Source organism: Tachysurus fulvidraco, chromosome 1 (genome assembly GCF_022655615.1).
Source record: "Tachysurus fulvidraco isolate hzauxx_2018 chromosome 1, HZAU_PFXX_2.0, whole genome shotgun sequence".
In the NCBI taxonomy this organism is placed as follows: domain Eukaryota; kingdom Metazoa; phylum Chordata; class Actinopteri; order Siluriformes; family Bagridae; genus Tachysurus; species Tachysurus fulvidraco.
The window spans coordinates 38,822,516-38,838,625 of NC_062518.1; the positions used below are offsets into that span (position 1 = coordinate 38,822,516).

Genomic DNA, 16,110 nt, shown 5'->3' on the forward strand with positions numbered 1-16,110 from the left:
TATTATAACTTTATTATTGGGGCAAGTCATGGCCTAATGGTTAGAGAGTCTGACTCGTTATCCTAAGGTTGTGGGTTCGAGTCTCGGGCCGGCCACGACTGAGGTGCCCTTGAGCAAAGCACCAAACCCCCCAACTGCTCCCCGGGCGCCGCAGCATAAATGGCTGCATACTGCTCCGGGTGTGTGTTCACTGCTGTGTGTGCACTTTGGATGGGTCAAATGCAGAGAACGAATTCTGAGTATGGGTCACCGTACTTAGCCGTATGTCACTTCATTCACTCACTCACTTTAAATTATACTTGGAATTGCACATTTGCACATCATGTTATGTTACTAAATCCCTTAAACAAGCCATTAAACAAGGCCCTTAAATGAAATATTTGATGAATTGATCAGTACTGATAGTATAAAACACACACAAAAAGCAACACACAATAAACTAGCAACAAGATCACTGCAGTGCCAAGAGGACTGTCATCTCCTTTATTCATCAGTGCATAGAGGACAAAAGTATAATTAAAATAAATGTGGAATGGTAACAAGTGCTGTCAGAGATTTGGTCCATTTTGTAGAAAACCAGAAAACACTACAGATAATTAATTAAAACCTGACCTATGTAGAAGTACATTAATAAAATTGTTACTACAATAAATGGAAGAAATCACAAGGCTTTTTAACAGGATTTGGCTTTAAGACACAGTGTCAATGAAGTAACAGCAGTTATAGAAGTCACTGGGTGCTTCACTATATATACGTTTCTATTTTAAATGTTTCCCAGTAAATGAAATTAAAGGAACACAACTAGTAAAGATAAAATGTTGACATTCTCAAGAGATTTTTAAGTTAATCTGAAGAGCTTATTTATGTGAAGGCTATGCAGGTGAATTTCTCTTAGACCTGATAGTCACAACCAAAACACTACTATGGGTAAAGGTTTGTACCTGTGTGATTCTGTGTGCACGATGTGAGGGATTGTCAGACAATAAACGTATAAATTCTAAAACCTGACGTGTATCTGACATAGTTTAGCTCTTTAGTTTAACTAATGCAGTAAAATCTGTCAGACCACACCAGCATTCAGTCTTAGTCGTTGCTCCCAAACACGGTGTTTAGTTGTTGAGTCACTCTAATGAAAGTTGTACGGCGACTCAGCTCCTTCAGCTTAGCAGCTCCTACGTAGGTGCAGGTGGAGCGAACTCCACCCAGCACATCCTTTACAGTGACCTCCACTGGCCCTTTATAGGCCACCTCCACTGTCTTCCCCTCAGACGCCCTGTGAGAGAGAGTGAGGGAATATATTAGTGCATGGTATTACTGGCTTGTGTGACAGCATTATCTAAGTAGAAAGTGACTCCTTCTAAACATGGACTCTCTAAATTTTCCACCAGCGATCTGCAAAATATAGACAAAAGCCCTATTCGGACAGGACTAGTTCTCCAAACGACGTTTGAGTTAGAATTTATTTCAGCCGACGTCTGTTATTTCATGTATGGATTCGGACGGGACTAACATCTCTGTGTTTATTACGGAGGTAGGAGTGTCTGTGTTTTACATGTGGGCGTTGCACAAGACCACGTTTCCAGGATGCGTGGATTGCGTATGGTCATATGACCGATCAATAGTAAAATGGATGTGAAAAAGAAAGCGGCATGACACTGGAGTTGACACTGAAACTTGAATACCGGTGCACTAGGGCTAATACGGTAGTTCACGTACCAAAACAGACAAGAAAACCCGTTTTGGAAAAAACATTTTCGGCAATCACAGACATTCGCATTCAGACTTAATTAGATTTCTCAGAGGACCACAGATTTTGCTGAAAAACAGTAGGTTTTTCAATTTGCTCTGGAATTTTTACACAGGTCGTGTGAGAAAAAGACAGACATAGCAGATTCGGACAGGATTAAAATCACAAAGTACGTCTGTGAAACTGAAATTTCTCTAACGACCCCCTGTAAATCTAGTCCTGTCCAAATAGGGCTAAAGAGAAAGCGTGGATGGTAAAGGGAGGTGATTTGGATCAGTTCCAGGAGATATTTCAATCTATTATATGTACAGTTTACATATACAGGATTTAACAGACATTTGGCAGAGCGATTTACATTTATCTCATTTATACGGCTGAGAAGTCAAGGGTTAGGGTCTTGCTCAGCTGTGGTAGCTCGGCAGTGTTGGGATTTGACCCCATGAACTTCTGATCAGTAGGTCAACATCTTGACTACTAGCACAAGACCTGAGCGTCTTTCTCTCACCTGTACTCTGCTACTCCTCCTGAGTGCTTCTTCATGGCCGTGTCGGAGCTCATGCCGTAGAACAGTTTGTACTTTTTGCCATTTTTCTCGATGGTCTCACCACCACTCTCTGAGTGACCTGCCAGCATTCCACCCAGCATCACAAAGTCTGCCCCTGCGCCTGTCCATCACACAAATATATTTCACAGAATGTTAGACACGTGAGCAGAATAGAAATGCTGGTCTTTCATTGTGTCATGGCTTGGACTATTCCCTTCCTGAACACCAAGGGGCATTTTTACAGGCTTTGTTTATATCCTGTGTCACGTGTCTTTGTTTACGTTTATTGAGATTGAGGATCTTTAACCCTGTCTGTGATCTGTGCAACTGGTCCTCCCCAATTAACGTCCCCTATTTATCCCTGTGGTCCTGCGTCTGGTTTTTTTTTGGGTGTCCTCCTAGTTGTGTGCCTCCTGTTTCAAGGTTTTGTTCTCTGTTTTATCAGACTCCTCAATAACTGAACCGAACTCAAGCACAACACAAACACACACATACACACGATCTGCACTGATCTACACCAAATACATCCATCCATCCATCCATCCATTTTCTACCACTTATCCGGGGCCGGGTCACAGGGGCAGCAGTCTAAGCAGGGATGCCCAGACTTCCCTCTCCCCAGACACCTCCTCCAGCTCTTCTGGGGGAATACCGAGGCATTCCCAGGCCATCTGAGAGACATAGTCCCTCCAGCGTGTCCTAGGTCTTCCCCGGGGCCTTCTCCCGGTTGGACATGCCCGGAACACCTCCCCAGGAAGGCGTCAAGGAGGCATCTGGAACAGATGAATGAGTCACCTCAGCTGACTCCTCTCCATGTGGAGGAGCAGCCGCTCTACTCTGAGCTCCTCCCAAGTGACCGAGCTCCTCACCCTATCTCTAAGGGAGCGCCCAGCCACCCTGCGGAGGAAACTCATTTCGGCCGCCTGTATCCGGGATCTTGTCCTTTCGGTCATGACCCAAAGCTCATGACCATAGGTGAGGGTGGGAACGTAGATCGACTGGTAAATAGAGAGCTTCGTCTTGCGGCTCAGCTCTTTCTTCACCACAACAGACCGGTTTATCGACCGCATCACTGCAGAAGATACACCGAACCGCCTGTCGATCTCCCGCTCCATCCTTCCCTCACTCATGAACAAGACCACAAGATACTTAAACTCCTCCACTTGAGGCAGGAGCTCTCCACCAACCTGAAGCGAACAAGCCACCCTTTTCCGGCTGAGAACCATGGCCTCGGATTTGGAGGTGCTGATTCTTATCCCCGCCGCTTCACACTCGGCTGCAAACCGTCCCAGTGTATGCTGGAGGTCCTGATTTGAGGAAGCCAACAGGACAACATCATCTGCAAAAAGCAGAGATGAAATCCCATGGTCCCCAAACCAAACTCCCTCCGGCCCCCGATTGCACCTAGAAATCCTGTCCAATTAAGTCAGAATAATTAACAGGACCGGTGACAAAGGGCAGCCCTGCCGGAGTCCAACATGCACCAGGAACAAGTCCGACTTACTGCCGGCAATGCGAATCAAACTCCTGCTCCGGTCATATACTGACCAGACAGCCCTTAACAGAGGGCCCCGGACCCCATACTCCCAGAGCACCCCCCATAGGTCACCACGAGGGACACAGTCGAATGCCTTCTCCAGATCCAAAAAGCACATGTGGACTGGTTTGGCAAAGTCCCATGAACCCTCCAGCAGTCTGGCGAGGGTATAGAGATGGTCCAGTGTTCCACGACCGGGACAAAACCCACATTGTTCCTCCTGCATCCGAGGTTCGACTATCAGCCGAATTCTCCTCTCCAGTACCCTGGCATAGACTTTTCCGGTGAGGCTGAAGAGTGTGATCCCCCTGTAGTTGGATCCCCCTTCTTAAACAGAGGGACCACCACCCTAGTCTGCCATTCCAGAGGCACTGTCCCCAACCACCAAGTGATGTTGCAGAGGCGTGTCAAGCAAGACAACCCCAAAACATCCAGAGATCTGCGGTACTCAGGGCGGATCTCATCCACCCCCGGTGCCGGTGCATTGTGGATTGGGTGGCAGCGACCCAATCCCCAGACACGGAATCTGGCTCTAGGGACATGGAATGTCACCATGTTGGGGGGGAAGGAGCCTGAGCTGGTGCGGAAGGTTGAGAGATACCGACTAGAGATAGTTGGGCTCGCCTCCACGCACAGCTTGGGCTCTGGAACCCAACTCCTCGAGAGAGGCTGGACTCTTTACTACTCTGGAGTTGCCCACGGTGAGAGGCGGCGGGCTGGTGTGGGCTTGCTCATAGCCCCCCAGCTCAGCTGCCATGTATTGGAGTTCACCCCTGTCAACGAGAGGGTCGTTTCCCTGCGCCTTTGGGTCGGGGATAGGTCTCTCACTGTTATTTGTGCTTATGGGCCAAATGGCAGTGTAGAGTACCCGACCTTCTTGGTTTCTCTGGCAGGGGTGCTGGAAAGTGCTCCGACTGGGGACTCCGTCGTTCTACTGGGGGACTTCAACGCTCATGTGGGCAGCGACAGTGACACTTGGAGGGGCGTGATTGGGAGAAACGCCCCCCCCCCCCCCCCCCCCGAGTGGTGTTCTGTTATTGGACTTCTGTGCTAGTCACAGTTTGTCCATAACGAACACCACGTTCAAGCATAAAGGTGTCCATCAGTGCACGTGGCACCAGGACACCCTAGGTCGGAGGTCGATGATCGACTTTGTGGTTGTTTCATCTGACCTAGGCCATATGTCTTGGACACTCGGGTAAAGAGAGAGGCGGAGCTGTCAACTGATCACCACCTGGTGGTAAATTGGATCCGATGGCAGAGGAGGAAGTTGGACAGACTTGGCAGACCCTAACGTTCTGTGAGGCTCTGCTGGGAATGTTTGGCAGAGTCTCCTGTCAGAGAGATCTTCAACTCCCACCTACGGCGGAGCTTCAACCGGATCCCGAGGGAGATTGGAGACATTGAGACCATGTTCTCCACTTCCATTGTCGACGCGGCTGCTCGGAGCTGTGGCCGTAAGGTCTCTGGTGCCTGTCATGGTGGCAACCCCCGAACCCGGTGGTGGACACCGGATGTAAGGGATGCCGTCAAGCTGAAGAAGGAGTCCTATCGAGGGCCAAGCGAGCTTCAGCCCGGGTGGTTGCGGAGGCAAAAACTGGGGTATGGGAGGCCATGGAGAAGGATTATCTGCTGCTACTATAGTAAGTGTTCAAAAGACTCACAACTTTTATTTGATGAAGGTTGAAGTTTACAGCTTATTCCGACACACTATAAAGTCTAAAGCCTATACATATACCCTTCTAGACCTGCTGATTTGTAACAGTCACTCTTTATGCAAATTGGACACTCAAAGCCATGTCACAATCATGCAGGGAACGCCTTAGTGTTATGGCTGAAAAGCTTAGCTAGATATACAAAGCCTGTGCATTTCAGCCTGACCATTTGAATATATTAGTTGCTGCCACAGTCACACATGTTCTGAAATGTCAGTACGATGCAGGTCAGTATGTAGTGTTTCACTGGAGGAAATGGAGCCGAGCCCAGTAGCCCATAATACACCACTGACACAAAGATCATCACAATTCCTGTCACATGATCCATACTATATACTGTGACTATATACAGATGTAGTGAACTTTTAGGCAACTCTACAGTATAGATATAATGTTCTCAGGTTTTTCTGAAGATTTAGGATGCAGAATGTAGAATACAAAAATCTATCCCAATAACAGTAATATTTATAACAGTCGCACCGTCAGATTATTTTCAATAACCACAAGCAAAAAGCTACCACTGTGCAATACACAGAACGGGGCAGATACCAGAGTACGGAAACATACCAAAAGCCTTAGAGACATCACCAGGACAGGTACATCCTCCATCCTGGGTGAGAAAGCATAAAGAAACTGATTAAAATCTAGCAAGAACATTTGCTCCCCTAAATAAAAGCCTTGGACTAGTTAGATAAGTGTATCTCACAGAGATGATGTGTCCACCCAGGCCATGTGCAGCATCAGCACACTCGATTACAGCACTCAGCTGAGGGTAGCCCACTCCTGTCTTCTTCCGGGTTGTACACACTGAGCCTGCGCAGAAGAACCAGCATATATGATATATAATCTAAATAATTAAGACACATATGTAATGATTGACAACACTCAGATACCAGTGGATGATATCTACTAGCTGTTTAACCCCAAAACCACCTGTTTTAGCATCATGAGAATTGAATGACACGATATACAGTAGTGTTATCACCTGGACCGATGCCCACTTTAATGATGTCGGCACCAGCGAGAATCAGCTCCTCCACCATCTCTCCCGTGACCACATTACCAGCCTTGATTGACAGAAGTTTACAACAATGTTTACAACAAATTCCATTGCTCTAGCTCACTATCAGTCTGTATAAACAGTGTGCTGTGTTTGCTATACAGGGTGAATCACTGACCATGATGGTGTGTGAAGGGAACTTCTGCCTCACGTCCTTGACAAAATGCACAAAGTGTTCTGAATAACCATTCGCTACGTCGACACAAACGTACTGGATCTGAGGCACAGCTGCCAAGATAGCAGCGAGCCTCTCGAAATCGTTCTCGCCTGTTCCCGTACTGACAGCCACACTCTGAAGACAGACAGAGAGACACAGAGGGAATGTGACCTTCGGAGCAGAATCACTACTAAGTGTATTCATTAGTAAGGAATTAAAACATGACGAGGTTGTGTGATGTGAAGCCTGTTATCATCCTGCAAGTTAATCACATCTCAAAGTGTATTCCTTTTATACCCACAGGAATCTCTGTGCATGTTTACATCTTAACATATAAAATAACTTCTAGTATATAAATATACAAGTAAGTAAATAAAGGCTTCTCATTTTATTTATTCCAAGGTGTTTTTTTTACCTCTAGGCATTCTGGATGCTTTGCCGCAAACTCCTTCCAGTCATCTGTAGAGTAATGTTTGTGGACGGCAGTGAAAAGTGAGAACTGGAGGAAAAAACAGTGGATTAGTAAACCTACTTATTGAAGTTTGTGAGATTACATGCGCTTTAACCCAGAACAAATAAATTACTTTCTGTACTAACAATGCTCTTATTGTACAGCATTGAAGTCATATACTGTAGGTTTCACACAGGAAGTGTGTTAAGATTCATACCGAATGCAGTGCCACAGCCATCTCAAAGGTTCCAACCGTGTCCATGTTCGCAGCGATGATGGGAATCCCTCTGTAACTGCCTTTTGAGTTTCGGAAATTAAAGCTGCGAATCAGATCCACCTTACATACAGGAGTAGAACATGAGACAGAAGACAGAAGACAGAAGAACGTGAGAGAGAGAAAGGCATAATGCATAATGTAAAATACCATGACTGTTTTGACAATCAGCAGTTTTAAATGCATGTATTATTTAAATTACTAAGGCGATATGTTATTTCAAATTTTGAACAATTGTACAGTAGAATAACAGACATCCGTGTACCTCGCTACGGGACTTGAGCGTGCTGCGTTTGGGACGGAGCAACACATCCTTGAAGTCGAGTTTGATGTCGTTCTCGATGCGAGGCATGACTGCTTCACCTTGGGACTGTTAGTGTATCTGTGTATGTGTAAAAACTGTATCTCTGTGCTGCGTAGCAGTGCGTTCTTTGTACCTTCTATTTGTTTAGACAGATAGGAAAGCCGTCTCACAATCCTGCGGGAAAGAACGAGAAGTGGAAATGGTGTCACACGTGTCACACTGCAAGGGGAACAAATCTTACTCTCCATTCAAAAATTAATACTTGAACGGATTTCATATCAGGATGCATGAACGTTCCCTCAAAATACACTATATGTATCGTGAAATTAAGCTTTCCTGAAGTTTTGCTAACAAAACAGTGGAACCATATTACCAGAAATCTAGACTTTAATTTTCACTTTGCAGCTTGTAAACATCAGCAAGCTTTAAAAGTACAGCCAAGTCACACCAACATTTGTTAGAGAGGTGCATGAGTATGTTTATAAACTGATATATCAATATGGGATCATCATGTCATAGCTAGTTTATGGTATACAGTATAAAGGTCTTATAGCTTTATAACAAATTCTGTATGAAGATAAAATTTTCTCTACAAAACAGGAGTATCATCCTGTTCCTCAATTAAAAACTCCCTACATCATGAAACAGGTTGTTTCATATACCAAAGATCAACCATATCATATTATTATTATTATTATTATTATTATTATTATTATTATAGGATAATATTAGTGTGTCGTTCCTGGTGTAAGTTAGCTTTAGCATTGCTCACTGTTTAAACACATAAAGCTCATAATATCTACAGAAATGACATACAGTCATCACACAGTCAGTTCTACACAATAAACTCACGCATATATGTAACATGTACACATGTAAACAGTGTAAACAGGAGTTATAATAATGTACCTTGTGCTGTGTAACTGGAGGTTGTCAGTGTCACTGGAGGTTGTTACGAAGAGAAAAATAGCGGTTGATTTAGTCAGGAAGCGACATAGTGGAAAAAGGCGGTGTTTCTGCCTCGGACCTGTACACTGATGTGTGTAGTGTAGTTTTATAAGTTAAAATGTCAATGCTAACTCAACGGAAGCTTTGTCTATGTGGACTACAAAAGCTAGGACACGACAAACTGCAGAGGTTGTCTGGGGGTTGCCAGGTTGGCGCTTTTCAAATCTCTACTTTATTCTCTGATTAAAGATTTTGTTTGTTTGTTTGTTTGTTGACATTGTTTCAAAGCAGCTTATAAACATAAACATTTATCAAAAGGTTATTATGAAGAATAACATAATTAATATGATACAAAATTCAAGATTAATATTAGATATGTTTAAATGTGTTTATATGCATCATCAATGAGCAAGTCTGAGGTGACTCAGGTGACTGTGGTGAGGAAAAACTCCCGTAGATGGTAAAGGAAGAAACCTTGAGGGGAACCAGACACAAAGGGGAACCTCATCCTCATATGAGTGACACTGGAGGGTGTGATTATAAATATACAGTCTGATAAATGTTGTATTGATGAGGAGGTTGTTGTCCTCAAAGACCACATGGAGTTCACATCTCCTCTTTATTAGAGCAGAGTCCAATTGGAGCTGTACATATAAAAATATATTTAGAATCCATGCAAAATAAATTCAATTTCTCTCGAACTGTATTGAATCCTGGCCCAGAAGGTGTCTCCCCCTTTCTGTCTCAAAGCATGTGCTGACCAACTGGCTCCTATCTTCATCCATATCTTCAGCAGATCACTGGAGCTGTGTGAAGTCCCCTCCTGTTTTAAACTCTCCACAATCATCCCGGTCCCCAAGAAACCCTCCATCACTGGACTGAATGACGACAGGCCTGTCGCTCTGACATCTGTCGTCATGAAGACCTTTGAGCAGCTGGCACTGGCCCACCTAAAGACTGTAACAGAACAAATGCTGGATCCCCTACAGTTTGCATACCGACAAAACAGATCAGTGGACCGACTGCACTACATTCTGCAACACCTGGACTGCCCAGGGACATATGCTCAGATTCTGTTTGTCGACTTCAGTTGGGATTTTAATACTATAATTCAGGAAATTTTCCACTCATAAGGCTCACTGTACCCCCTGCCATCTGTCAGTGGATCACTAGCTTCCTGACAGGCAGGAAACAACAGGTGAGACTGGGAGGTGTCACCTCCAGTATTCGGCCAATCTGGCGCTCCTCAGGGATGTGTCCTCTCCCTAATGCTATTCTCCCTCTACACTAATGACTGCACTTCAAGTGACCAAATTGTTAAATTCCTGAAATTTGCAGAAGATACTACGAATTGTCAGTCACTACATCATCTGTATATGTTACACACACTACTGCTGCTGCATATTGTACAAAAGCATAATATTGAACAATATTGTTATTTGCACTATCATGCACTTCTCACACTTTATGTACATAACTGATCAGTCATATATTCTGTATTCATATTTAATACCTAATACAATATCTATATTGTATCACATCTGCATTTTCTTGTATAGTCTGTATTATATTTTCTTATATAGTATAATGTTATTTATGTCTGTACTTTTGAAAGTCACAAACAGCTGGAACCAAATTCCTTGTGTGTGTCAACACATGGCCAGTAAACCTGATACTGATCCTGATTCTGTTTAAGTTAGGAAATGAATAATGTGGAATATATGTTTGTAGTTATAGCCCTTAGGTTCATATTTTGTAACACTGACAAAGTAATTTCTAAAATGTTTTCTTAGTTCTTAGTTTTCTTATTAGTTCTTTATTATTTTATAAAGTTCCAAAAATGGTTTTACAGGGTGGGATTTTATTTATTGATTTTCCACCATGACCTGGCAACCCATGCAGACACGCTTTTTGCTCTTTTTTTTTGTCGCTTTTTTAAACGCAGACCGTTTGCATGATTTGTGTATTATCTATGAAAAGTAGTACTTATTTATTATATTTCCGCATCTGTTCTTCTTTATAACTGAAAAAGAAAATAAATTTTGCCCCGTTGTTTCTGTCGGAACTCATTCAGACTTGTGTCTGGTAGGAATTATTTGAGAGTTACACAGGAACTTCAATTGTACGCAAAAGATCCATCCCGGAAATTGTTGATAAAGAAATATTCTGTCTTTTTCCTACTTTATTGGTTGTAATTCTTGCATTTATTCGCGTGTGTTAAAGCAACACAAACGCCACAATGCTGATTAAAGTGAAGGTAAGAAGGAAGTCGGTAATATGTCGCCGTTTGAATCACGCTGCCGGTTAACTAGCATCTTTAGCCGAGCACTTTAGCAGGATGTAACGTTACTTGTGTACATTTAAACTTCTTACACTCATTAAACGGCCGCTTTTTAACACAAGTGCAATAAATTTCTACATATTCTGTGCTTTATAACTAAAGCAGTGATGTGTGTGTGTCATTTAGTCATCTAGTTGTGTTTAATCACTAGGGAACTGGAGCTAAGCTTTATGTTAAATTGTTAGCTAATCATCTGCTGTGTGCTGTTTGTAACTCCTCTAGACTCTGACTGGGAAAGAAATAGAAATAGACATCGAGCCAACAGACAAGGTGTGTTTCCTCTCTGTCAGTTTAAATCACACTTGTATTATTATCATTATTAATTGCTTGCTGTCTTTTATTTGCCTAGTTTTACATATTATAATTTAAATACATTTAGAAAAGTTATTATTGTTGTTGTTATTTCCTTGCTGTCTTATTTTCCTACATTTACATATTATAATTTATTATTATTGCTGGTATTATTATTATTATTATTATTATTATTATTAGTTCCTTGCTGTCTTATATTTGCCTAGATTTACATATTATAATTTAAATATATTAAAAATATATTATTGTTATTATTGTTATTATTGTTGTTATTATTTCCCTGCTGTCTTATTTTCTTACATTTACATATTATAATATATTATTATTTATTGTTGTTGTTATTTTTTTCTTGCTGTCTTATATTTGCCTAGATTTACATATTATAATTTAAATGTATTTTAAAAAATGTTGTTGTTTTGTTGTTGTTATTATTTCCTTGCTGTCTTATTTTCTTACATTTACATATTATAAATTATTATTATTATTTATTATTATTATTTATTATTATTATTATTATTATTTCCTTGCTGTCTTATATTTGCCAATATTTGCATATTATAATTTAAATATAATGTCATATTGTTATATAATGATATAATGTATTTGTGTGTGTGTAGGTGGAGAGAATAAAAGAAAGAGTGGAGGAAAAGGAGGGAATTCCACCCCAGCAACAGCGACTCATCTACAGTGGAAAACAGATGTAAGAGAAGTCAAGGACACACACAGGCTTTAAAAGAGAATAATGCTTAAAATCTAATGATGAAGTTGATCCTATCTGAACATGTTATGTAGTATAATTGTTTTGGTGGGTTTTTAAACCAGACTGTTAACATTTTCTGACCTGTAATGATGAGATTATTCATATACCTCAAATTTCTATTCATGCCCGTTTTCTATTTTCCATATTATTTTACCGTATCCGTGAGTAAGGGCTGCTGCAATTAGGCATTTCTATTGTTCGAACAGGTTTAAGGTTTCAGTGATGCATTTGTGCGTTCTTTTATACATTGCAAAACAAGAAAACACAGAATTAAATCTTGAAATTGTTGATCTTAAGCTGGGAAGAAATCTATAAAATTCTTGTCACTATGATGTGGTTATTAGCAGGAAAAGAGCATGGCTGCTCAGAAGAGAAGAGCGCCATACAAATCCATAAATAAATTCACTAACACAGCACTGTGCAGTTATTTTTAGATACATATGAATGGTCATTTAGTTCTAGTTAGCAATGCCATGTTTTTTTTTCTAGTGATAACCATCAGAGTTGAAAGTTCTAGGCATGTTAGTAGAGATAATGCAGCGTCATCCTGAATTCTGAGAAATGGACCTGGTTAAATTTTTTGAAGAGAGTCACTGCAACTAAAGTCAATAAGTTTATTATAGACTTTTTGAAATTATTATAGATTTTTTTATTTTTATTTTATTCCAGCCATTTATCTACTTTACGGTTTCACGAGTTTCAGTAATGTCTCAACCTTTTCAGTCATTACAGCACAGCAGATCACCACATTTTAAAGTCCACACTGTAAAGCATAAAATAAATCTTTATACATTAGAGACCCAATTCACTTTCCCATACAGCACTGGTGCTGTACTAACACTGTGCTAACAGCTTTGAAATGTTGAATCCTCAGCATCTTGTGATGGCTCTACAGCTTAGTAAAAAGTGTCCAGTGTTTCAGACTTTTCAGCAGTTCTGTGGGGCATCCCAGAAGCCTGCATACATAGCAGAACACTTTAAAATATATATATATAACTTTATTCACAAAACAACCGCTACATGATTGCCATTTGTTCGGAAATACTCACAGATTCGTTTCTTCCAACTTTGGCTCCCAGTTTAGCAAAACATGGCATGTGAGGTGTTTGCTATGTTTCCTGTTAAAGTCCAGCACAACCAGACCGTGTCCCTACCGCCATGAGGATGATGTCATTATGTTCTTGTTCCGTCAAAAGCATTCTTAAAGCCTAAAATACAATCAAAAGTATCAAAACTGTTGGAAGATGATTTGCTAAAAGTGTCATCACCTTTGTATTTGGAGACTTTTGGGACACCTTGTATTACACAGAACATTACAACATGGAAATTGTCTGTGCTGTCCAGTGATGGAGTCTTGATGATCAGCTTCACCTTGCAACATGGAAATCTGAAAGTCCATCATTTTAACAGCACATATAGCTGCTACAATGTGTATAATTAAATAAGTTAATAGCTCATATTTTAGATAAAATAATTGTCATGTCTTTGTAGTCCTCTGATCATCAGAACAAGCAGCACTCATTAAGATTACACACTCACTTTTTCAGACACAAATACGTTCTCTTTATTTCACGTTATTCCAGTTCTAAATGTTCCTCTGCATGTTTTCAGGAACGATGAGAAAACAGCAGCAGATTATAAAATCCAAGGTGGATCTGTATTGCATCTGGTCCTTGCATTAAGAGGAGGGCGAATGCACCAACACCCCAACAACCTTCTGCAGGCTTTATAAACTCCTGCCCTGTCTTCAGCAGAACATGTGACCTGGCAGCCTCAACACACATGCCACGCTTCCCTAAACCCATCAACTCACCCAAAACTCCACAGTGGCAACTCCGCTGGCTGTTGTGTAAAAAAGTCTCTATGTTACGTAGCAAACTACAGCATCTTCCTGTCCTCATCCCTTTTCCCATAATTTATCCTTCTTAGAGAACTGTCACGCTTGGTTTGTTAAGTTTAGAGATCGATGCCGAAAATATCGTTATTAAAGTGAAACTGATGCAATCGGATTAGCAGTTAATAAAACACAGTATTGACATTTTTCTCCTCTTGAGTTTTTGTGTCTGTCGTTATTACAGAGGATCTACAGAAAAGTTACTAGGTTACTATTTTTTTCATGAAAGATCCACTTTAAATGACCTGTATGTCAGTATTTAGAGTCTGTTGCATACGTTTAATTCATTTACATTTCCTTATTTTGTGGAAATGCAGCTGAAAATGACTTTATTTGGGATGGTCTCTGAGCTAGTGGGAAAAAAAACATAGCTTGCAAATTTATACATTCCATTTGCTTTGTGTTAACAGTCCAGGTTGGTGGAGGTGGAATATTTTCTTAGCACATGTTTGGTCTGTTAATACCATTTCTTCATCATTTGAACTCTACAGTCTATTTGAGTTTTGCTGCTAAATATATGCATTAGTTCATGGCCACAATTTATGGATCTTTATAAAGTTTGACCCTTTATCACCACATACATTACAGCACAGAAGAATTCTTTTCTTTGCATGTATTAACTGCCCCTAGAGCAGGGAGGGTTAAGGGCTTTGCTCAGGTGCCCATCAGTGGCAGCTTTGCAGTACTAGAGCTTGAATACCGATCTTCTGATCAACAACCCACTTGAGCCACCGATATTTACCATATTTAAAAGGCTACAACCAGAAAAATCTGCTTTCAGGAACATGACAATGAGTTAAGGGTTCTCCAGTTATGTTCTCAGTCAAGGTCTCTGAATCCAGTAAAGCTTCAAAAATCTCAAAGCAATGGTTCTAACATTTTGTCTGATCTGAATATGTACCACTAAGAATTGCAGCTGTTGAGAGCAAAATGAGGCCCTACACAGTATTGTTATAGAGTTCCTAGTAATGTTAAGTTGGAAAACAGCTCCAGGTTCAGTCCTGAGCTCAGGTTACTTTCTGTACAAAGTTACACATGTTTGTGTGCAGTGGGTTTCCTTCTGGTTCCCCAAACCAAAAACACTTTGGCCTGCGGACTGGTTACTGGTCTGTGAGTGTGTGAACATTTACATTTACAGCGATTAGCAGGCAGCATTATTTATGTATACATCTGAGCACTTAAGGAATAAGGATCTTGCCCAAGGGCCCAGTAGTAGCTTTGCGGTGCTTTGATCCCTGGGTCAATGTTCAGCCCTGGCTTAAGATCTACCACAACCCTGACCAGGATAAACACAGGCACTGATGCATGAATGAAAGGATGACTGCAGGTATGAGTTCCCATATATTGGCATCGCCCACTTATCCCTGTAGGTGGTGCAATTTTACAACAAACACATCTTTTAGTTCATTTCATTTGGCAGACACAGGTCCAGAGTGGCTTACGTTTATCTCATTTATACTGCTGAGCAATTGAGGCTTAAGGAACTTGCTCAAGGGGTCAGGAGCGGCAACATGTCCCTAAGATTCAAACTCACAACCATTCATTCAGTACAGACACCTTAACCACTGAGCCACCACTGCCCTCTTAGTCATGCCTCATGAAACAAACCACTCCATGTATTTGTGTATACAGTATAATTAGTCTTCAATACACAGCTGAAACACACAATCCATAAAAAAACAAGACCAGTAGAAACTTCATCTGGAAGTAATGTGTCTTGGATGATTTTTTTTATTATATAATTTTTACCCAACTTTTCATGTGAAAAAACAAAACAAAAAAAAATTCAAATCTAACAAAATCCATAAAGTAAAATAGAAACATCAACTTAACAAAAACGTTTAAAATATCACAGACATCAATCACGTGTTGCTGATGGTGGGTACAGTCATATCCTGTGGACACATCTAAAGTTTTCACTCATGGGTTACATCGAAATCTTCAAAAATCTGGATATGCACTGTGTTTTTGGTGAAGGAAATGTGCCAACTTTTAAGATTTCCCATCGTTCATCACGTATAACATGAAAGCTCTAGTACATACTACTCTCTTGCGAAAGCTCTTGC

At 41.1% G+C, this 16,110-nt stretch overlaps 2 protein-coding genes across 2 annotated transcripts; one reads left to right on the plus strand and one right to left on the minus strand.

Moving 5' to 3' along the window:
* Positions 1-469: 469 nt before the first annotated feature.
* gmpr2 (guanosine monophosphate reductase 2) lies at positions 470-8,882 on the minus strand. The gene is made up of 10 exons (XM_027178434.2): positions 8,699-8,882; positions 7,751-7,963; positions 7,429-7,548; positions 7,176-7,259; positions 6,722-6,895; positions 6,529-6,610; positions 6,250-6,356; positions 6,111-6,153; positions 2,253-2,412; positions 470-1,273 (listed from the first exon to the last, which is right to left on the minus strand). Exons 2-10 carry the CDS (start codon positions 7,835-7,837, stop codon positions 1,084-1,086), a joined length of 1,047 nt encoding a protein of 348 aa, XP_027034235.1. The 5' UTR covers positions 7,838-7,963; positions 8,699-8,882; the 3' UTR covers positions 470-1,083.
* Positions 8,883-10,667: 1,785 nt separating this feature from the next.
* On the plus strand, positions 10,668-14,188 carry nedd8 (NEDD8 ubiquitin like modifier). The gene is made up of 4 exons (XM_027178267.2): positions 10,668-10,994; positions 11,301-11,348; positions 12,008-12,090; positions 13,762-14,188. The coding sequence occupies exons 1-4, from the start codon at positions 10,977-10,979 to the stop codon at positions 13,880-13,882; spliced, it is 270 nt and encodes an 89-aa protein (XP_027034068.1). The 5' UTR covers positions 10,668-10,976; the 3' UTR covers positions 13,883-14,188.
* Positions 14,189-16,110: the final 1,922 nt, after the last annotated feature.